The sequence below is a fragment of the Phalacrocorax carbo genome, chromosome 1, assembly GCF_963921805.1.
Source record: "Phalacrocorax carbo chromosome 1, bPhaCar2.1, whole genome shotgun sequence".
Taxonomy (NCBI): Eukaryota; Metazoa; Chordata; class Aves; order Suliformes; family Phalacrocoracidae; genus Phalacrocorax; species Phalacrocorax carbo.
In genome coordinates, this window is record NC_087513.1 from 523,428 (window position 1) to 547,260 (window position 23,833).

At 51.7% G+C, this 23,833-nt stretch overlaps 1 protein-coding gene across 11 annotated transcripts in view; it reads left to right on the forward strand.

The window, feature by feature from the left end:
* Positions 1 to 23,833, forward strand: part of SHANK3 (SH3 and multiple ankyrin repeat domains 3) — a 403,098-nt gene that overhangs the window by 323,503 nt on the left and 55,762 nt on the right. For all 11 annotated transcript variants that reach the window (XM_064441038.1, XM_064441069.1, XM_064441094.1 and 8 more), the window contains one exon: positions 2,316 to 2,440. In XM_064441038.1, the coding sequence (XP_064297108.1) occupies positions 2,316 to 2,440 (125 nt within the window). The remainder of the gene's footprint in view (positions 1 to 2,315; positions 2,441 to 23,833) is intronic.

The window sequence follows — 23,833 nt, forward strand, 5'->3', positions numbered from 1 at the left end:
ACTTTCTGCGTACATCAGCAGAGGTGAGAGGTGGACCTACAGGGACCTTTGTTGAAGGCTCTGGCCCTTGTCGTGCGCGATATCAGACTAGATAATCATGGTTTTTCTGACTTGCTTGCTGCATGTCTCTAAGGCAAATGGTTTGCTCAGGCATCATCAGCCACTAAAGACAAGATTTGGTGTTTGATTTCTTAGAAAGTTAGCCTGCATCGTTCAGTGCATCCTGCTCAGAGCTGTCCCTACACCAGCAAAGAGTGTCCTTTTACCGCTGGCTCTTCTGAATGAAGATGAGACAGTGAATCCTGCGTGGACTGAAGATTCATGTGAGAAAAAGACACCTCCATCAGTCCGGTGAAAAGCCCTGAGTGAGAGTCTTCAGCTCCTGGCCCCAAAATTGCCAGCCTGGCCAGGGTTTGGGGAGCATGTCTCTGTTTTGAATTCCTAGGTTCCGTGTATGTTTGAGCTGCTTGATGCAGCTGTGGACTCACTGTTGCACTTCCTACCAACCAGCTTTAGCTTCTCTCTTACACATGTGATAACTACACTTCTCGAGGGGAGGCCACTACGAGCCGTCGCAGCCAAGCTCTGAGGGTCTCTGGTGCTGCTCTTGGCGCTGCTATGCAAGCCCTTCTTCACGCTCCTGTATTAATTACCCTTCAGAGAAAGTAATGCAAAGTAATTCATTGCCACATCAAGTATGCCATCTGCCAGGAATCTGTATGCACCCCAGTCAAGACCTAAACTTAGTGCTTGTATAGCAGCGGACCGAGGATCTGCATCAACACCGTCGGTGCCAGAGGCTCTGCATCACGCTTTTAGACTGACCCTGTGCGAGTGGCGGTGCTGTGCTCTTGGCCAGCCACTGGTCAGCAGCCAAAATGCAGACGTTTCAGGCACTAATGTCTTCTGGTGCATGACATATGCTGCATCATTAGGCAAAACAATGGCTTGTTAGCCCCGTCCTCCTGGTGATTTAAGTACGTTCAAGAGCTACTCAGCAGAATGACTGCTGTGCTGCTGTTGCAGGAGAGGACTGCTGTACGACTGCGATCTGTTATTTGACAACTAGCCCTGAGCAAAGTGGCTGTCCAGGGTAGAGGAGGAATAAAATCCACTCTCTGACCCTCCACTGTGTTTCACACTTTCAGGGGAGTGCAGATCTGTCGGAGCGTGTCTGGGGTTTTCAGCCCTTTATTCCTAATGTGTCAATAATTTTAGAATAGAGTCATAGAATCACAGAATGGTTTGGGTGGGAAGGGACCTTTCGAGGCCATCCAGTCCAACCCCCTGCAGTGAGCAGGGACATCTTCAACTAGACCAGGTTGCTCAGAGCCCCATCCAGCCTGGCCTTGGATGTTTCCAGAGATGGGGCATCGACCACCTCTCTGGGCAACCTGGGCCAGGGTTTCACTACCCTCACTGTAAAAAAATTTTTCCTTATATCCAGTCTAAATCTCCCCTCCTTTAGTTTAGAACCATCACCCCTTGTCCTGTCACAACAGGCCTTGCTAAAGAGGTCGCCCCCACCCTTCCCACAGCCCCCCTTTAAGCACTGGGAGGCCGCAATAAGGTCTCCCCGCAGCCTCCCCTTCCCCAGGCTGAACACCCCCAGCTCTCCCAGCCCGGCCTCGCAGCAGAGGGGCTCCAGCCCTCGGAGCATTTCTGTGCCCCCTCTGGCCCCGCTCCAACAGGTCCATGTCCTTATTTTCTCTCTCCGTGACAGTCAGGTGATGTGAAACACCGTCTCATGCTTTGGCAGGCAAGGAAGGCAGAGTAGCTGGGAGAGGTGGTTTCAAGATCGCACCTTCGCACCCCCACACACTCGCTGAGTACTCCTGTATCTGGTAGCCCATCTTCAGCTTCATCTTTGAGGCTGCTGCTACCGGCGGAGAGCAGCTCCGAAACCCATGCAGCACAGTTCACTGGAGGTGGCACAATCCCCTCGCTGGTCCTGGGTCTGCCGTTCAGGGGAGGTAGGGCTGGAATGACCCTACCGACGCTGCTCCCTGGGTCGCCGTGCGAACGAGCGGCCGGTGTCGTAGTGCCCAGGAGCGGCACTTTGCTTGGAAAGGTAACTTCTCCCTTTCCTCAGCTGTGGCACAGGCTATTAGCAACAGCCATCTGTCTGGTAGCATGTGAAAGCCAGTAATGAGCATTAGCTCTGGTTCCTGCGTTGAAGTCAAGCTGAGCCTTGCATGTATGTTCTTTCTGAACCGATACATAGAGGTTGTGCTAGGCTCCTGGACATCCTTGCCCACCTTCTGCTTGCTTTTTGCCACACTGTCTCAATCCGTCTCTCTCTTTGTGTTTTGTAGCTGAAACCCCAATTGAGGAGTTCACCCCAACCCCAGCCTTCCCAGCGCTCCAGTACCTGGAATCAGTGGATGTGGAAGGAGTCGCTTGGAGAGCAGGGCTTCGCACAGGAGACTTTCTGATTGAGGTGAGCCCGGACGCGGCAGGAGAGCGGCCGGTGGCTGCCAGCAGCATCTGCCTCCGCAGGACAAGGGCCCACGTCTTGCATCAAATTATTTTCCTTTTTAAGGTGTTTTGAGAGCTGCGTAATAATTGTTACTGAAATGCTTGCTGCCTGGATGTCTTGATGAAAAAATGTACTTCGGGTACAAAAATTCAAGCAGGTACATGTTCTCTGTGCTAGGAGATGAGCTGACAGGTTCCCTTCTGCTAACTGAAAGTACGGGGAAAGTGGAGGTTGGAGAAAAGGCTCATTAGATGCTCGCTCTGGAGGCCAATCAGGACTGTTTGGTACTGACATTTATTACGGTTTTGCCCAATGTGGTGCAAGTCTTGGGGTCTATAGAGAAGAATTAGGCTGACCAGGTGTGTAGGTCTCTGCTCTTGTATCTCCCCCTTGGCGCTTTCCCGTTCCTGAGGAGGCGATGCTGGAGGCTGTGTACTGCCTCCACTCTGCTCCGAGCCCGCAGCCAACTGGATTTTCCTGATTACCTTTAAAACAAAGGGTTTAAAGCAAGGGTTAGAGTCACTGGCCACTTCACGTTAAGCAAGTGGCCCGAGGGCTGCGCAGAAGGCGCGGCGCGGCGAAATAGAGGTGCAGCCTCCCCAGGGCACAGGCGGGAGGCTTAGGAGAGAACCGGGGTCGGGCTCTGAGATCCGCACCAGCGACAGCCCTCGCTTGCTCCCGCATTAGTGTCGTTTGGTTATTGCTTGTAAGTGCGTGTCCAGAACCCCGGCGGCAGGTCAGGAAGGCGTCGTGGTGGGTGCTGTGTCCCAGCACGCGGGCGGCGCGGGTCTTCCCGTGCTGGTGCTCACCGTCTCTGGCCAGTGCGATGACGCTGCGAGGAGCAGTCTTGGCATATCAGCTACTTCATTTTGTGGTGAACGCCGCAGAGGATAGTTTTAAGGAGTGATTTAAGAGAGTGATAACATTAGTTTGTTAATGTTTATAGGGGCTCCCCTCACTATAGGAGGGAAGTGTAGGAGACATTACTGTGGTACTTGCAAGTGAAAATTACGTTCAGAATCCGTGCCAAGTGGGTATGGTACGAATAGGCCAAGTCTGCATTTCTTAAAGCCAGAGGAAAGGCTGTTACAATAAGGCAGTGCGAAATTATTTAGTGTTTGTGAATCACTCAGTCAAGATGCCTTAATTGTAAAGGGATCCCGGAGAGTTTGTTTCAAACGGAGATGTATACACTGTGAGTGCAGGAAGAGATGAGAGATGAATCCTCGCCCTTCCAAGGGAGTAACGGTGCCAGAAGAGGCGGAGCGAGGCCGAATCAACCCTGAGTCTGTGAAACGACCGTGCATTAGGTGGGACGGAAGGGGAACTTCGCGTGAAGGTTTGAGGTGCGTGGCGTGGCCAGGCTTCGCTGCGCGTCTCCTCATAGCAAGCGCGGAGCAGCACACGCTGGACCGGGGGTCTGTGCAGTCAGGGAAAGGGCTGGCATCCGTGGGGTTGTGCTTTCTCGCATCTTCCCGTGCAAAAATCATAAGGCTTTAAACCCAGTAATGAAGTATATGAAATCTGCATTGGTCCGACGTGGTGGTGGTGGTGAGGTGTAGGCTGTGGCTGTGCGTGGTGCAAGGCAGGCAGAGCTGCACCCTTCTGGCAGGTGGACCTGTGAAGTTGTACCGGTTGTGGAGGTCTTCCTGGGACTGGGGAGACAGGTGGTAAGCCTTTGCTCAGCTCAGCTGCTGCCATTCGCTCTGCAGCCTGTAGCTTACACCAAAAAATGCTCTCTTTTCCAGGGGTGGTCATCACCGCTGTCCTGGGCAGTTGGTTGATGCACCCTGGAGCTCCTGTCAGTGCCCTGTGGGATCTTTCGAGCAACACTTTTTCCAGAGCGAGTACTTCAGACACAGCGATGGACTTGATGTTGACTGTCTAGTTGATGGAAGGCCTGTGCCCAAAGCAGGGACCGGCTGTGATGTGTCCGTGCCAAGGCGCTGAACGTGCTGTGCCCTTCATCCCGGACGGGGAGTCCCACGGGTGCTGCTGCGGGGCAGGCAGGAGGACCGACGGCCAGCGTGCGGGGACACGGAGCCGCCTGCTGCCAGCAGCACGGGCAATCCCGCGGCTGGTGGATCCCAGGGGGAAGGGGAGAGGGGAGCCAGGCTCGAGCACCTCTCAGCAGAGGTGCCAGTCGGCACTTGGCCTTACTTCCAGTGGGAAGACCACACCTCTCCTCCGCTCTCCTCTCTGCTCTTCGTGGGGCCCAGATTTGCCTTCCACACTTGCACCAAACGCTCTGCAGAGCAGCTGCTGGTGGGGCCGTTTGCTCTGTCTGTCCTTTTGTGGGCACAGTTCCTGCAGCCAGAAGAGTCCTCTGAAAGCTGCGAGCAGGAGGGTGCTGGCAAGAGCTGCGTGACCCAAATAGCCTGCTGTCATCTGCGTTGTTGGTGTGTCTTCTGCAGCCTCTAAAGAACACCGGTGAAGTACCGATTGTCATAAACCTGACAAAATCATTATAGAGCTGATTTCTTCTGATACGTAGTATTAGAAATTTTACATGTAGTATTAGAAATATGACAAAGCAAGGAAGAATTTCAAATGCGCATAAAGCCACGTGGGGTGCGAGGAGGAGGTTAGTGCTGCAGTAGAGCAGCCTCATCCCGCGTGAGACTCGCGGTCCCTCTCCCCTCCCTCCCAGTTTGGATGTTCAGCTGCAGAATGAATGTATTTAGCCGGTAACCTGCCCTGAGCGGGTTACCGTTCCCTCTGGATCAGCTACCTGAGCTGACTTCCCCTGTGGCTGCGTAATCATTAAACCTATGGCAAGTGGAGCAATAAGCGCGTGTGGTTTCCCTGGGAAGGAAAGCTGGAGGTGGGTTTAGAATGAGCACAGCAACGTCGCTGCAATGTAAAGCCACATCCCCAGGGCACTATTCAGAAAGGGAGATGTTGTGATACAGCTTGAAGCCTTGTACAGGTGCCTGGGACCCTTTCATCAACCTGTCCAAGTGTATGGATTAGAGATGGGTTGAATATAGATGGAAGGTGCACAGGCATTTTAAGTGTGAGACTTCATTTCTAGCCTTGTAACTTGTAGCCTGAGACCATCTCTTGCTGAAATTAATCTTTAGCCTTCTAGCTTTAAAGCTTTCTTAGTACTGGAGATCAGTGCTAGACAGCCAGGCACATGTAAGGTGCTTTCACACTGGAGTTAGCAAATTCAAATAAAGAAGTGCAGGTGGGAAGTCCTGAGAGGTGTTTGCAGGCAGAGCAGTGTTTGGTGGCAGTGACAGTCTCCACGTGAGAGCTGACCTTGCCCAGCCGTGGGGAACAGCTCCTTTGGCACCACAAAATGGCTCTTTCATGAAAGGACCAGGTGGCAGGGATGCTGCTTACAGCTCCAAGCCAGCCCTGACCTGCCCTAGTCCTCCTCACACTAGTTCAGCAGTTAAATCAGCTTCTGAAGCTGGGAGAGGGGTGGCTGGCCGTGGACGCTGGGTGCAGTCCGGTGGATGCTCCAGCAGCTCCCATCCCTCCACAAGGCTCCCACTTGCTGATACTCGGATCTCTTGACACACGTGCGCACACACGTGCACACACGTGTGCACTGGGCTCCCCAGCCCGTAGGCACTTGGTCTGTCCAGCACCTGGTTTCCAGTCCCCTGGTCTCCCCAGCTGCCTAATGCACAGGCACCCACAAACAAAAACCAGTCTTCCTGGCAGCTGCTCCAGACACAGGGCCTTACCAGTAGCGGACTCTCAAACCCACTGGTCCATCTGGTCCAAATTCGCAGACCCCCAGCCTCTGCAGCGTCTGCCCCAGGTCTATGGCCCTGGCTCCAAGCCTCTTATCCTACTCACTGGACGGTCCAGCTCAACGGTTCCTAGCAAATTGAATGCACCCACATGTGCATCAACGTGCAATGGGGACACAGGCGGGTCTCTGGAGCTGCTGGCACCCCAGCACCTACGGGCCCTACAGCCCCTTCCCCGGTTGCTGGCAGCTGTGCCGTCATGCACACACACACAGAGGGACACAACACGGCGCGCAGCCTCACCCCGAAACGTGGTCAGAAGTAGTGCGGTGACAAGACGCGGCAGAGCGTGGGGCCCAGGCTCGGGCCGTACCGACCAGCAACCTGGTACGCTCAGCTGGCCTCTTCCTCTCCCTTCTCCCTCTGTTCTCCCGTGCTTGTCCTTGCCTGTCCCACCGTCATCCCTTCCTTGTCCTGCCTTTGGTCCTTTCACTGGGCGTATCGGTAGGTCTGGCACAATCCCAGAATGCTCGTCCTGGCACCCCGCAACGCATCCCATACCCCCGCAGGCACTGGCTCCCCGTGGTCCGCGGGTGGCCTGGAGAGAGCTTCTCCCACCGTCTCATCCCTTGGGTCTTGAGCACAGACCTGGGGCTGAGCCTTCCCCCGCGGTGGCCTTGGGGGAAGCTGAGCTGGGGTGCTGCACTGACACCAACCAGGGCATTGGGGTTCCTCCAGCTGTCACTGTTCCTCTGCTCCACTATGCCTGCGGAGATCAGCCTTTGATCACGTATGTAGTCACGTACGCTGCCTGCTCGCCCCTCGCTGGTGGAATTTATCTCCTGCCGATGCCGGTTTTAACAGAAGCGCCTGCTGGGAGGCTGCCCGGCTCCCTTACGCTTCTCCCCTTGGACTGTCTTCTGGCTCTGAGCTGTGGCAGAGGGAGCCTGGAGCTGTGGAGAGACGTAACCTCAGTCCTGCAATGCCACCTATCAACAGAAATTCAAGCATCAGAAGAAGCATGTTTAAAATTTTGCCCTCACAGCTATGCCGAGGCTTTTACACCAGCCGAGTCCCCAGTCTTCCAAGTATTTGCAGCTGTAAAGTACCATAATAGACTGGAATATCTGCCCTTTGCTCTCCTTCCATAGAGATACTCTTTTTTCCTTGCCTTCTGGGCTTGCTGGTTTTTCTGCTTTCCTTTGTCGTGCTTCAAATCCTCTCTCTCAGGAGGTCTAGACACTTAAGCCTTCTCTTCCTACTGGAGTGAACAGGTTCATTTCTTAATCCCAGCATACCGTGTTTATGGTTGGACTCAACAATCCTAAAGATCTTTTCCAACTTAAATGATTCTATGTGGAGTGGTCACTAGTGCTAAATCTCCTGCTTTTTGTGTTGACTCAGCCCCTGCTTGCTGCAACGCATTTTGGGTGGGAATCTAATCCCAATTTTATTACTGCTGAAGATTTTACCCACTGTCTAGATTGTAAGCTTGTAGGGGAACTGTCAGATGCCTGGACCTGACTGTCCCGATCCGTTTAGTGCCACGCTTCGTTTACTTTGTTAGCCCTGTCTCTCCATGTCCTTTCCTTGACCCCTCCGTGGCTACTGCCAGGCTCACTGCTTCGATCATTTACCTAGCAAAAGCCCAGCGACCTCCAAAACATGCCTTTGCCCAGGTTTCAGGAAAAGCAGTCCAGGTGAAACTCCAGCAGTTTCTGCTCAGCATCTTTGTTATCTGCTGATCCAGCAGCCAAGGGATCCTATTTTGCAGATTCTTCTGCTAAAAAAAATACATGAACCGATCTAAGTTATTTTGTATTGTCAGGTCTTCTAAAGAAAGACTGCCGGTTCCTCACCAGTAAGGCGGCTGCCCTTCCGTCCTAGTGACTAACCTTCCTGTCTGTGATGAGTGTGATTCAGCTCAGCCATGGGCAGAGCAGCCTGTTGCGTTGGTTGACATGGGCTGCGCCAGGAACGAGAAGGGACAGAGAATTCCCAGGGCTCCTGCTTGCTCCGGGCAGACGGATCGGAGGCACCAAGCTCTGCCCCTGATCTTCCAGCACTGAGATCACCATCCCTCACCCTCTCTCCCGCAGTCTTTATGTGTATAGAAACAGCTAGATAAGTAACCTCAGTGTTTACTCGGCATCTCCTTTAGCTGCGCTTCCATCGCATGCACTCCAAATGGAGTGACTGGAGGACAGCCCTAACGTGAAGCCAAGCGGCTGCTTTCCTCTGGTTGGTTTGGCTGACACCGGCTCGTCAGCGTTCTCGTTTCGACGTCCAGGTGCCAGCTATCCATGGGGCACCGTAACTCCTAAATACCACTGCGGTCCCGCAACCCACGGGGCTGCTGCGACAGCAGGCGCAGATGATCTCAGTTCATGGCCTTTGGTAGAGACCTATGGTGGGATTCATCTCGCCTGGCGTCAGGCTTCAGTCGCCTGGGTGCCTGCACCTGCCTGCCTCGTCTGCTTTGCCAGTTCTGCCTGTGGATACCAAAGAAATATGGAGATGGAATTCAGGGAACAACTAATTCATCTGACCTAGCCTGGAGTCTGCCGTAGGATGTGACGATGATACCCAGCGCCTGGTGGATTCTCTGACCGGCTCTGCCCCGACCAGACGCGGATCCCCGGGCAGCTTTTTCCAGGGTAGGTGCCCATTTTGTGGACAGCACGTTCTGTCAGGTGAATCCCAGCGCTGCGGTCTCTTGGCAAAAAGCACATTATTCTGTAGCACTGCGGGTGAGAAATAGCAAACGTGGAGCAGCTGCTTGGTGCACTTGGTTTTGCTCTCTGCGCTCTCAGGGTTTTCTCTCAGAGGAACTGCTAGAGTCTGCGTGCTGTCGACACTATGGTGTAGCTGGATGTGCAGTTGCCACTGGTACTTCTCAGGTTTAGGGGTGGAAAAGCCTTAAAAACAAACCAGCGATGCCTCTCCGACGTGGAGTCAGCGAGCGTAGTGGCGTTCGTACGCTCTGAGGTGCTGACCTCTCTGGAGACTCAGAAGTAACACTGAGATCGCTGCGAGTTTGTCCTGTTTGGCCTCCGCCAGCAGCAGACACAGAAGGAAACCCTTCCTGGACACAATGCTTTTATTTGGAGATTCAGCCTTTGAACGTGATTCTGAGTGTGGCATTCCCATTGCCTCAAGAAGGCATCTCGTTCGATTCCCTCGTCTCTAGGGTGCTCACTGTCTCGTTGCAGTCCGTCTGTCTCACAGAAGTCATCTCCAGTTCACGGTGGGCCAAGAACTTCAACAGCACAAGGTTTCGTCACAGCCCTAAGGCTCTCCTCATGTTCATCACTGCAGAGACATCATGTCTAGGTGTGTTGAGCCACATAGAGCAGGCAAGAGTGTTATACCATACCCCAGACCCTGTGCTACACGTGTAGGCCTGGGTTTATCTATGTACAGTCCTGGAAGCCATACTGTGGCCGTGTTGCCTCCATCAACTAGAGATGCCTCCATCAGCTCTACCTTCAATGGTGGCAAGATATGACCAGTCTGTGCCAATAACATGCTTTTTCTTTTCACTTCCCCTATTACTGCAGCTGCCTCTCTTCAGCTGCTGAGTGCACTTCTGCAGCATCTCCAGTCTCCCAGAGGTTTTTTCTTAGCTGTCCCTGGAAACCACAGCTTTTCACTCAGTGGCCTGGATGTCAGATGGGTCTGAGGACTGCTCATTTCCTATGAGAAATACTCCTTTTAATAACAGACAGACAATTAGCAGATGCATTTTTGTGGCTTGGTGGACCATATTTTCAGCCTGACATACGTTCAAATCCTTATCCATTGTAGAAACTTGTGTCCCAGTTACACAGGAGTCTTTTTTACATCCTAGAATGGAGGGGTTTTCTCTTAGTTCCTTGAGCATGTCTCTCAGTAGTTTCCAAGTATCTTTTAGTGGGAAAGTGGAGAGAATATTGTCACATTGCTCTTTGTCAAGGCTCTCTGGGGATCCTTGAGGGTTTTTCCATCAACTAATTACTCTGCTTTACAGTGAAACCGTAAGTTCGGGCTGATCTTCCTGAGCCGGCTTTTGAACCCACAGCTGTATAGGGTTCTCCTGATATCCCGCTCTGGGTAGGATGACATTAGGTCAGCTTTGGCTCTGTCCAGCCAAGCCTTAGAAACCTTCTGCAGGAAACCCTTTGCAGGATGGTGGTGCTGCAATCTTTCCATCCAACCTACATTTCCCAAACCACAACTTGTGGCTGTTGGCCACATTTGTTTCATCATCTGCTAATTCCAAGAAGAGTTTGGCTCAGTCAGCTTTGTAAGTTGACACCCTGCAAGCAGTTGTAGACTGCTTGAGTTTTTTGTCATGCAACCTGGGTCTGGACCCTCTTCAGTTTTTCCCTGTCTCTCTTCAACTTAATGGCCAAAAACTGAACACCATATTCGAGGTGCAGCCTCACCAGTGCTGAGTAAAAAGGGCAGTAACTTCCTTGATCTGCTGGCCAGGCTGCTCGTTATGTAGCCCACTATGCAGCTCGCCGTATTCTCTGTGGGAGTGCGTTACGGGCTCATACTCAGCCTGGCAGTCATTGTAAACCCCGCTCCAGCCTCTTGCACGGACCTGCTACTCGGGCAGCCTCTCCTGAGCCTGGACCAGTGTGTTGGGTTGGTCCACCCCAGACACACACCTTTCTTCTTCTCATTGCTGAACTTCATGAGGTTTCTGTTAGCCTGGTCCTCAAATTTCCCAAGGGCCCTCTGGTTTGAAGCTCTGCATCTCACTGTCAGATGTTCCCCCTACTTTAGTATCATCTGTACTTTTACTGAGGGTGTCCTCCGGTGTCATCTGTGCTGTCGATGAGGGTGTTGAACAAGGTGGGCCCCTAGACTGGCCCCTAGATCACTCTGCTCATTGCCAGTTGCCTAGTCATTAATCGCTACCTTCTCACGCAGCAGCCCGCTCCGTTCTCAGCCCGCCTAGCTGCCCGTGCGCCTGGTCCATAGCTCCTCAGTTTCCCAAGGAAAATGCCGTTGGAGTCGGTGTCAGAAGCCTTGCTGGCTCTGTGGTACGTCACATCCACCGCTCCCCCTCTGCCCACAGAAAACAGTCATGTTACGTCGGTTAAGCACAGTTTGCTGTTGCGAACTCCATATTGACTGTTCAGGTTTGCCTTCTTGTCCTTCAAATGTTTGTGCATGAAGAGGACGTGCTCGTGGCTTTAAGAAGGCTGAGGAAGGGCTGGCTCTCCTCTTCTCAGAGGTGAGTGTCATGTTTGGGACCAGTTGGCCGGGACCTTCCAAATCGCCATGATTTTGCCTAGGAAACAGCAGCTTCATCGCCTCAGCAGCTCCCTCAGTCCCCTCTGCTGAATCCCACCAGGTCTGTGGACCTGGATGTCGCAGCTCTTCTTAGAAGTCCCTAACTTGTTCCTTCCCCACTACTGGCTGCCCTTCTTATATTGTCCACTACACTTCAAGGTCTGGGACCACGCTTTGTCCATGAACACTGAGGCGTAAAACGAAGTTAAGCACTTTGGTCATGTCTGTACTGTCCATGGCTGATTTTTGATCAGCAGACTTGATTTTCCCTGAACTTCCTTTTGGTGCCATTGTACCGCTGCAAGATGTCTTTGTTCTGCTCAATGTCTTTGGATAGTCTTTGGTCCAGCAGGGCTTTGGCCTTCCTGATGCCGTCCCTTGTGCTTGAGCAATGTTTGTATTGTTTTGGTGCCTGTCACTGTTTCTCCTTGCGTGTGCTCTTTGCATTTTAGTGCATTTAGCAGAAGAACAAAATAGTTAATTTAAGTTCGTTAAGAAGCTTGCTACCTTATCAAGCAAGCCTTCTGCAAAAATACCCAGTCTTCCAAAACTACAGGCTTGGTAGGTGGCTCCTGAGATCTAAAAAACCTTTCTTTGACAACCAGCGCCCCCTTCCTTTTGGGCTGCTTCCTAGGAAGCTGAAGCCTGTCCTGAACCTCGGGATCCTAGCTCTGCTTCCCACCTTTCAAGCCTTCCTCCAGATGCTCCACGCAGCCAGCTGGCAGTTGCCGCAGGCGGAGCTGCCCTGTGACCACATTCACCACCAGTTTTTCCCTGTTGGTGAGCGGCAAGTCAAGCAGAGGGTCACCTCTGGCAGCCCTCTCTGGCATTTGTGTTAGGAAATTCTAACCAGGAGTCTGGGAGCCTTCTGGATTCCCTGGCCAGTGATCCCTTGCCTTCCCAGCAGGTGCCTGGATAGTCAAAATCCCAGAGAGGATGAGGGCTGCGGGACGTCAGCTAGTTGTTTATGGCCAACCTCACCCAGCACCTTGTCTCAGGCGGTGGTAGCAGACCCAGCCTTCCCTGCTCCTAGCCTAGATCCAGAGACCCTCAGAAGGCATGTCTGTGCTCCCACACCGCAGCTCTTCGGGGTTGGGAGCTCCATCACGTGGAGACACCTCCCTTCCCTGCCTGTCCTTCCTGAACGGCCAGTAGGCAGCTGTGGCCGCGTCTTGATCAACAATCGTGGAGAGCAACGTCTTGTTTAATAAAAACAGCATGGGAAATATGCAGCTTCGGCCTGTTTGCTGAAACAACCAAGGACGATGGATCAAAGAAAGGGCACGACAAAGCAAGCGCTGCATGTTCCAGCGGTTTGCAAACAACAGGTGGCTGGCTAAATTCCGGAGATAAGGAGCTGAGAAACAAGAGTCAAGTGCCTGCCAGAAGGAATAGGAAATATAAGCATCGAGCTATACTGGGAACATGAATCGGGTGGTGATTGGGGAGTAAAGGGGCCTCCCCTTTACTGAAATGCTGTATATAATTAGAGAATTTTATAATAAGGTGTTTCTGTGCCTACACCCTACGGAGTCTGTGTCCATCATATACCATAAATGATGCTGTCCCAAGTCTCTGAGTCTGACCACATCATAGCCCTGCAACCACGGCAGGACATGCAGTTCTTCGTGTTTGCTGTCCACGCTCTGTGAGCCTGAGGAAATCCTCCAAAGTCCCAGTCCTCTGCACAGGAAAATTAATGTCCCCGTGCGGACCTTTACTGCCAAACCTCCCCCATGCCTTCTTATCTCTGGGCTTAGGCCCCCATTGTGTGATGTAGTTTAAAACCCTTCCTCCACGGCAGCAAGCGTGGTCGCAAAGGTGTTCTTCCCTCTCGTAGTTACGCAGGGTCTTTCTCACCTGGTAGTCTTCCATCATCTTCCAGTGAGGCACCAGGATCAAGGATGCTGAATTGTAGCTGGCAGCATCAGCTGCAGAGCCGGACATCAATCTGGCAGGTGTGTGCACCCCGCAGTGGGTCTTTCCTTCAGCCAGCAGAGTTTTTGGGGACAGAACATAGCTGGAGCAGACTCTTGCTGTGTCTCCGTTGCCTTTAACCCCAAAGTCCAGCAGTCGCCTTTGAGCTGCGCAGGGTTTTTCCTGGGTGTAGCACTGTTGCCCGCCTGGATGAGCAGCAAGGGGCAGTAATCAGAAGGGCAGAGGGGGCCCAAAACCTTTCCACATCACTGCCAATCCAGGCCCTGGGGCAGGCAGCAAACCCTTCAGGAGAGTAGTTCTGGCTGGCACATGGTGTCTTTGTCCCACGTCTGGTGGCTGCCTTCCCTGTGACAACAACATGGGCTAGGGGAGAGAGCAAAAGCCCTAAATATGGCTTTTTTTCACTTTTTTCCAGTGCAAAGTCACCCGGCAGAACCACTGAAGGTTGGCCAAGGTGGCCTCTGAAGAGTATGTTTCCTTTCCTGAGTTTCGTTCTTCCAAGGCAGAGCTCGCTCTCCATTTTGAATGCATTTTGTTCTTCTTTATCCATTTGACAGAATCTGTTAGGAAAACCCCTGCACCTCTTGCATTCCGCAGCAGAGGTGTCTGAGACGGCAGCATCGGAGCGCAGAGACTGTCTTACTGGAGAGCAGCGCAGGGCAAGACTTGGGTAGCAGAGGTGGAGCTGCCAGCAGCTCTCCAGGCCTATTTCGGTAGGGCTCAGGTGTCCTCTGGGTTGTCTTTGGGAAGAGTCGCCACTCTCGAGCTCAGTGCGTACCCCACGCCGTCGTTGCCCGTTCTGCAACCTTCAGGTAAGACACAGGGTTGGGGAGAGCAGTGCTGTCACCTCCCCGGGTAAGGACTTGGTCTGCTGTTGTCACCTGGTGTTGCTGCGTGGCACGAACCGACGAGTGAGGATGCACTCGAGTAAGTGAACTGAAGGAGAGAAGAAGGTAGCTGCTCACATGTTCTTAGGAATTCAGCATCCAGCGCAGGGTCACAATGTCTTCTGGGCTCTTTCACTCAGAACTGAAAGGTTTGGCAGAACAGGAGTAGGGGGGTTCACCCTTTCATACTACGTTCAGGCAGCCTGGGCCAACAAAACCTACAGGTACCGCTGCGGCAAAGAGTGTCTGCGCTTGGCTCCTGGGGTGTGTGCTCTGCCAGCGCTTGAAAGTGGGCAGCACGTCTTGAAGATGCTCCACTTAGCGGTAGGTAACCCTTAGAGGCAGGGGAAGTGATGCGACCGTTTCGCTGTCATGTAGCTGGATGAAATGCAGTAGCACAAAGATGTGGCTTTTCCTGGGGGAGGGTTTCAAGCTGCAAAGATTAAGGCAGTCATGCAGAGCTCAGCAGTGGCTTCCTTGAGATGCCTTTGAACAACGTGGGATTTGAATGCGGTAGCTGCTGCAGAGGGTGCCCGGGCGACCGCCTCTTCGCGCCCAGCACCAGAACAGAACGCGTGCAGACCATTGCCCTGTTACACAGCTAGTGCCCGCCCGGCTCGCTGCAGGCAGCGGAACAGCATCAGGCTGTGAAAGTGCCACAGTTTAGGACTAGATTAGACCTCTTGGGGCGTGGGATTTGGAAAATCCTTCTTTAACTGACCGGGGTTCAAGAGCACGGTCTGTAGTGTCTAGTCTTGTATCCTCCCCTGAGCCTGGCAGTTTTTAGATCCTTGATGTCTTCCCTTGAGGAGACTCTAACTAGTGCTGTAGGCAACAGCCTTCGTGCGTACACTTCCATTTTATACCTACCTTGTGCGTGTGTGCGTGTACCCATGGGACGTACGGACAGTGAATACAGATGTGGATATAAACTCGTGGATATTTTCGTTATTTAGGTCTTCATGATACAGTCGTACAAAAGCATTGTTAGAAGAAGAGAAAATTGCAGTTAACAATCGACCTGGGATCTCACTGCCAAAGCGGGGGGGGGGGGTGTGGGGCAGCGAGAAGGTTTGTGGGGCAGCGTCTGCGTTGGTGCTGAAGAGGCCCCACCAGTCACCTTCCCTTAGGGGTAAGGAGAAAACCTGCTGTGGCAGAGGTTAGTTCAAAGGGGAGCATTTTCGGAATGCCTCTTCTGCCTCCAGTGAGATAGTGTTGCTGTGAGATAATATAATCTAGCATTAATTTCATTTGACAGATTTTTTTTTAAAAAAAACAAAACGGATTGATGGCTCCAGTAAGAAGGCGCAGGTGTAGCAGCAGATCTGACGGCCGGGCTCTGGCTGCGCTCACCGTGTGCAGAGCATGTCAGCAACCCATGAGTGCCTCCTGGGGAGGAAAGAGTGTCATTTTTCTGAACCTCAGAGTTTTTGATATTTGGGAACATAAATTTTACATAATTAACAAAATCTAAGGGTTATTTGAGGACACACTGCTCAATGCACTCCAAAAATTGGGGGGGGGGGGAGAGGAAATCTGCTGGGCAAGACATCACCCACTTCAGTGAGATGATGAAGAAGCAGTTAAATTTTACTTACAGACACATGTATCCCCTTCTTACTGGAAAGGTTAGCAAGTAAAGGAGAAGGAAATGCGGTTAATTTGAGCTAAAGTGTGTAGGAGGTTGATAACGGGAGCCAAAGGAAATATCAGAGGCCAATATGTACAGATAATAAGAAATTTTAGAGCATTAGAAGAAAAAAAAATCTGGTAGAGATCCATTTCTATATGTAAATGATAAAATTGTATATTCTGGTGCAAAAAAAAAGGGGGGGGGAGAAATGTTCTGTTCTGAGTTTGGAACAAATCAGGAGGATGTATCTATCCATATGATGTGCTTGGAACAGAAAGTTTCCCAGCTGTAACCAAGGAGAAAGTGAGATAGTATTTGCTAAAAATAAACATACTCAAATTAACAGGCTTGAATAACATACACCCAAGTGTCTAAAAGAGCCTAGCTGAGGAGTTGTCTGAACCACTGATGTTAATACCTCGGAATCTTGCTAATCTATGAAATTTCAGAGTTGGTAGAGGGCTGTTGCTATTCTAATATTCTGAGGGTATAAAATAGGTGATTCAGGAAACTATAGCTTGTTTAGCTCAGCATCAGTGCTGGGTAAAATAATGAAGCAATTAATCTGGAGCAGAGTCAGCAAAGAATTGGAGAATGAAAATACAATTAATATCATACAGTGTGGTTCAATGGAAGATGGAAACAAACCTGCTGTCGTTTCTTGACAGCATCATAGGACTGGTTAAAGGGGGCACTGCGTCGACATAGTATGTTTTGACTTCCTTAATAACCATGTGACTTGTGTATAAATAGCCTTACAATAAATGGCATTAACAGAACGAACGTGGCTTCGAAGCATTGCAAAGCCGTGCAGGGGCGCATCTCAGAAAGCAGCTGCGCAGGGGAAGGTACCAGTGTGTGGGGCCGTCACCAGCAAGGTTTCTTTACAATTTTTGATCCCAGCAGCTCAACGCTTCTACCAGCATTTCAAAATAGTGACAAAAGCCCGTGTTTGTAGGACTGCAAGTATCACAGACAGTGGGGGAATAGCTACAGTGAAGTAACTGCTGCAGAATGATCTGGCTTTCCTGCTGAAGCAGCCATGTTCCAGCAGACCGCGCAAGGCGACGTGTCTGCAAGCAAAGAATGTAGGTTACAGGATAAGAAATTACCCTGGAAAAATGTAACTCGGCAAAGGACACGGGTGTTTCCAAGATAATTGTGTTAATGTTAGGTGATTGCGTAGGATGCGGCAGAGAGATTTTGTACATGTAAAGGACAAACTTCCAGAGTTACGTGAACTTGCGTGTTCTGGTTGCAGCTTTGGGAGATCACTGAAAACATCACGTTGTGCAAGTCAGACATTAACACCACGGATGGCTCTGGCGTTACCGAGTGGAATTCTAGAAGGGCCTCAGAATGAGTCTCGCGCCGAGGAAGGGTTTGAGGCTTAAGGAGTCCGTCCTGCTCAGCATGTCGAAGCAGGGCTGATGAGGGCAATAGCTCTGGTGTGTGGGTATTTAATTCCGTTGCCCGGCTCGGAGGGAGACAGCTCATCGCAGATCTTGTGCATGTACAGAAGATCCCTTGGATGAGCGCAGTCACGGATGTTAGTGAAATCCCATTTCAAACATTCCTGCACCAGTACGCCCTACGCCCAGAGAATGAGATTGCCTGGGAAAGGTGGGAAAGAGAGTTCAGAGCTCACATTCTCAGAAGGAGCATCGTAGGATCTGGATAATCTTGTGGCCTTTCTCTAGTTTGAGCGCTTTGAGATGCTGAAAGGGTGAAGTTGGTAACGGGAAATCCCAGTGAGCTCCACTCTCTGGAGTGACGTACGGGTTTGTTCCTGTTGGTGAGGGTTTACCCCCAAGGCCCCCTGAGTTTTGCCCTGTGGTCTGTGCATGCCCTCGCTGCTGGACCCGTTGTTCCCTTGGTGGATGTCCATAACGGAGCTCTGGAGCAGAACGAACTTATTTCGGGCTTCAGAGCTTGCGTTCCTCTAAGTAACTCCTTATTTCTGGGAACGTGCATGATTCAGGTGATTCATTGTCAGGCCAGGCTTCTTATGTACAGAGAGACACTGCGTAATGGAGGTGTGGACACATACCACATAACGCGTGGTTCTTCCAGCCTTTCCTCAGAACTCAGCCCTTCTAATTTTCTGATAATACTGTGCGTTTCTCAAAGCTGCTTCTCACTGGTTGACATCATCTGGATAATGAAGTGCCCAGAATGGACCACAGCACGCTCGCTGAAGCTGCAGGGAGAGCACCTTTATCATCCTCCAACAATCAAGCACTGCACTGTCATAGCTTTGGATACCAGTCGCCATTAAAGGGGTCCTTCCTTGCACGGGGACAGAGATGTCAGTTCTCTTTTTCCCTCAGCCTGACTTTGGCTGGGAATGCTTTGTTTGCCCCAGCACTGTTGGCACCGGGCTAGGGACGGCATGACTGTACCCCTGATCTCCGCAGAGGTGGCATCTCCTCGAGGAGGACGTTTTCTCATGCTTTTAGCATAGCCAGATGTGCTGAAGCCAGGTCACAGTCCAGCACTCTGACCAGCTGCTTTTAGATATTCCACATGTGGCAGGTTCAGTGTTTTACACCAAATTCACTTATTTGAAGTTATTTGACATTACATGGGATTTTGATTTAGCAGAGTGGCACAGCAATGTACTTAAATTAAATGCAAATGTAAATTGCACTTAGCAGAGTAGAGCAGATGCAGTATACAGCTGAGTCACCATACAGATGTGATTCTTATTACCGGCCTCTTATAATCTGCTCACCATCACGACACTGGCTGTCCCCAGTCACCTCAAAGGCATAAGTGGGCTGACACAAGCTGAAGCCCGTTGCTGTCTTTGAATTCTTTCTGTTTGTCGTTCAGTTTATATGTTCTCTGCCAGGCTAATCCACTTACCCAGTCCTTCTCCCCATTTTGGTCTTCCTAACTGAGGACGACTTTTGCGCTCTCCTAATTAATTCAAGGATGGGGTCATGGAGCCGGTTGACCCACTGAACTGGCACAGCCAGTTGATCCACTCCCTGACACATCTGGATGATCCGCTCATCTGCTGTAGCCAGCTCTTCTAAAACAAAGGCTCCTCTCTGGCCCCCTTGGTGTTGAGATTGGTCCCGCTTTCATTGCAACAGCTCTGGTCAATCACTCCCTACATTTTTCCCCGAGCTGCAAGAGCACATAGACCTTGCCTGTCTCTTCAGAGCTTTCTTCTGCTGTAGGCACTCATTGGTCAGTCACAAGGCAAGAATTATTAGTACTATTACTCAAGTCACGTAAGAGCTCATCTAGAGTAATATCCAGCACCCTAGAAATCTGTGTTCAGGAAAGATGAATTCAGGCTGGAACAGGAGCATGGAAAAGCTACTGAGATGATCAGGAGAATGGGGACGTTATCTCCTGTGACAACTGTGAAAGCTTCATATCCATATCAGCCTCCTGGGGGTGATCCGTGTATGAAATGTCCCCTTGGGCCAGACTGACGGTCCATTAGCCCAGTTCCCTGTCCTTGACAGTGGCGTTACAAGACGCCACACAATTAAGGAGAGCTCGTGTGCCTGGCCGGTTTGGGCGGTCCATTCCCCTCGCGCCTTCCAGCAGCCAGTGGCGTCACACTGGGCACGTCAGCGGGAACGACCCTGCGCAGGCCCGTTACAATCTGTGCGAGGACCTGCTCTCCAGGAATTCATCTCACCTCTCTCTGAATCTGCCACTGCTGTCCACCTCCGCGGCCTCCCGCGGCAGCCAGCTCCAGACGACCATTGCCTGCGGCAGAGAGGAGTCTTGCTCTTGTCTGGGTTGATCTGAGGTGCCGCTGGTGTCGTGGAGAGCCCTCTCCTCCTAATGCTGCAGGATTTGGTGAACAGCAGCTCGGCCCTCACCGTCTCCGCTGCCTTGGGGAGTTTCGTACGCCTTGGCCACGCGTCTCCCTGAGCCTTCTCTTCTCCAAACGGGAGAGGCCCGGCCTTCTCAGTCTGTCTTCGCCGGGCAGTTGCTCCAACGCCTGGACCATTTTAGCTGCCCTCCTCTGGCCCCTCTCTGGCTCCATCGCGGCCTCCTGGAGATGCTGAGCCAGGCCTGCAGACAGCACTGAAGGCGTGCGCGCGCAGGATCAGCACAGCCCCAAACGGCGCTGCTCGTCTTGCTTTCCCTCTCTTCCCTGATACGTTTTGCTGGATTTTTTGGCTGCTGTTGTGCACTGAACCCATGGTTTTGAGAGCGCCAGGACCCATCTGGAGCTGTACCCACTGGGTCCATGGTCAGCATCATGTAGCATGTTCAGGTGACTTCCCCAGCAGCGTTGCTCAGCACGTACCTACACGGCGGCCCATCTGCCACCGTTTGCCCTCTCAGCTGGGAGTCCTCCTGGAGTTCATCAGCATCGATGCCTCACGTGGCTACTCAGAAGATAGTTGGAGCAGTTTATAATGCCCAGACTTTGACATAGTGTCTTCACATTTCTGTATATGTTCTTTTATGTTTTGTAAACATGTTCTGCATGATTTGACTTTGATCTGTTGCCTTCTTCCAGGCCAAAAGCGTATCTCGAGAGCAGGGCATCCTCACCAGGCAGTTGTGTCCAAGAAACTGGAAGTTTTTCTTTATTGCTGGATGAAAACCAGTCATGTTCCCACCACTGCCTGTCTGATCTTTCTCATTCCAACACCTCCCTGTTTGAGGGCCAGCAATCGTTTGGAATGTTTAATTCAATGGGCAGGACTCCCAGCTGCCGGTCTTCTTGAAGATTCATCTCTGCACTTCGTAGACTGCGACAAAAAAGTGATCTTTGTGCGTGTCTCAGGCAGTTCCCCTGTGCTGTGCTAACGTCGTCAGGCAGCCCCAGGCTGTCTGCGTGACAGGGATCCTCCGTGCATGGGTCTGCTCGCAGAGATGAAACAGTTTGCTTTGTTCATTTTGCTGCCTCCTCTTTTTATGTCTGAGCGCTTTTCTTCCTCCTGTGGGAGATGGTATTGTGCTCCTGCGAGCGCAGTTCTGACGTCTCGTTACTGCTGGAGGTGGGGGGTGGCTTGGCTGAGATCCTCTCCCGGTTCGGCGGCTCAGCAGCACCATCGTACCACGGCCCCCGGTCCCGCTCGGGCACCTTACGCCCGGGGTCTCTGGCTGTCGGTGGGCTGCACGTGCTGGCGTCGGGCCTCCCCTCCCACTGCGGAGCTGCATCTTCAACCACTGGTTTGCTCGCTTGGTGAGAGCTCACCTCCCTGTAGTTCGTGAACCCAGCCTCGGTGCCAGGCTCTGCGATCTCGGGACGCGCGGTTTTTCGTGCCATATTGACTCAGCCCAGCTTTGAAGCTGAGAAAACTGAAAATCTTCACACCGTCATCTCGGCCTGCTAACCTGTTTATCAGATGTGTTCTTCTCTTTGTATTTTGACTTTTTCGAGAGCAGCTTTTAGAGAAACTTCGCTCGGATGCATGTTCAGCTGAAGTTGTTTGCCATTGCAGAGTTCTGTAGGTCATCTTGGGTACCACCAGGAGCCAGGTGGTAGGAATCAGGATTTCGTGTTTTCCAGAAATCGTTTTTTCCCAGACATTCTTGCATATTGCCAGCAACTCTCTGACCAGTCTCCCCTGTGGTCAGCTTTACTGTATAACATTCATTCCTGACCTCCTACATTATTTTAGCGTCTTGACTGCTTTTCTTATCTGCTTCCTACAAGATGCCCTTCCTGCTGGTCAGGTCGAGCTGCGGCTTCCTGGGTTTTATTCCGCCTTTCATAGAAAAGGCCTGGCAGCCTGGGGCCGAGCCTGTGAGCTTGTCACTGGAAGACCTTTAACGTGCCGCTCCCTCTATTTCAAACAGCAGCAGAGATGTTAGTTTTTCCCATAGGCCAAATCACTCATATTCGCACTCCAGCGACCAAGCCTTCCTCCGCAGACCTTGTAACCTAACCCAGCTCTGGCACGTTTCTGGCTGGTTTGGCTGTGGCTTTGGGTAGGCATCCTTCTGGCCAAGGGTGTTTCAGGGAGTCACAGGGTCGAGCTGGCGGTCCTGGGCAAGCGTGGCACTGAGACCCTCTGCACGCACTGGCCAGCATCGCGTCATCTCGTCTCGCACGGCTGGCCCGTCGTGTGCTTTGTACAGCCGGTGTTGCTCTCACCGCTGCTGCTTTTTCGTGCTCCGGACAGCCAAGGCGTGCCATGGGTGGGAGAAGTTGCACAGTGCAGGCTGAGCTGGCGCCTTACGGCTTTTGCAGGAGTTGTCCGTCTGTGGGCACATCGGAAACACGTTGGGGGAAAAGCTGTCCGAGCGCGTCGGTACCTTTTCCTCATCCCTGATCTCACCAAGCTATAAACAATTGAAAATCAACGTTTTCCACCTGCTAACTTGTCTGTCAGCAAAAACGCCAACAGCCTTCGAGCACACCAGCAGGATACGGTGCTCGGGTCATGCTTCTGCCGGGCAATGCCACGGCGGTCGGTGCTCTCTCCCCTGGAGACCACGTACCCCAGCTTGTGCCACCAGCGCTGCGCCAGGATGGAGCAGAGGGAGCAGGTCCCACCTTTCCAGCCCGCGGGGTCAAAACCTCCCACTCCCGCTTCCCTGCATTCGAGTAACCTAAAAAAAATCTGACCTGCTGCCCATTTGGGTGGGCAAGTTTGGATGATCAAAAATGAAACAGAAAGCACGGGCATGTTCTGTCAGTATTCCTGTTCGTCATTTGGGAGGGAGGAGGGTGATGGTCGTGTGTCACACGCAGGCGATGAAACGCTGTCCAAGCCACTAGTGACTGGAGATTTAAGCGGCTTCCAGGTGGTAATTTTTCAGTGTTTGCATTTTTTAATGTTATGATGCTGGGGCAATGCCAGGAGGCTGGCAGAGCGCTGGCGTTCAGAGGGGGCAAGGGGATGATCCAGTTAGTTATAAACCTGTGAGCCTGCTGTCAGTTGCTGGCAAAAAATAATCAGATACTGTAGGCAGTTGATAAAGAGTTAAAGAGTAGAATAAAATAACCAGCAGAAAACCTCACAAAACACATTTCATTCTTTGAGGTGTGAGATTTGTTTGATAAAGGTAACAGTTAAGATGTAATAGATTTTGTTCACCGCTGTTTGGCACCCCCGTTACAAAATCCGCCGTGTACAAACCCAGTGGAGTGCCTGGAAGTGGCTCGCAAATTTGCGGGATGACGGGTGCTGGCGAGTGCCTGCCGGCGGGAGCCGTTGCTGGCCGGGGTTTCTAGCGGGTCTCTCCAGGACTTAGCGCAAGACCCGGTGCTGCTCGGTGATTGCATACACGTTCTAGAAATGAACCTGAAATCGCGGCTGGTGAATAATAGATGTGCAGGGGACCCGGGGGCTGCGGCGCTGGCGGTAGCTGCGCAGCCTCGGGCTCGGCTCTGCGGCGGTGCTTTGGGAAGCTGAAGGGCTTGCGAAGGCAAACTGCTGAAGCGGTTTAGGATCGGGAGAAAATACAGGGTAACCGTGCTCCAGGATTCAATCCATTCCACCCAGTTTGTCCAAAAAAAAGATTAAGAGGTGATTTAACGAGAGTAGGCTGGTAATTTCATCAAAATCAAATTTTTCTGAGGGAAACGTGTGTTTTCATGCCAATTGAATCAATTATAATAAAAATTGAATCCATTGAATTTTTGAAATAAAATTATTATTTCAGAAGCTTTGCACCTTAGAAAATGATGATGGTCCATTTCGGGATTTAGTTCAACCCCTTTTTTCATTCCTACTTTTTTACAGTTTTTCACAGCGAACAGCACCATGGCTCATGTGTTGCAAATGGTGTCACCGACATGCTCTTAATTATTTAAACAGCAGTTCAGCCCACCCTAAAGACGAAACATCTGCAGCCGGAGTTGAAACACGTAAAACCCAAACATTCTGGAAATGTCGGCGTTTCCAGCACCCGGGACAATTCCGCGTTTCGGTCCGTTCCACCTGTGACCCCCCGCGCTGTGGCGCGG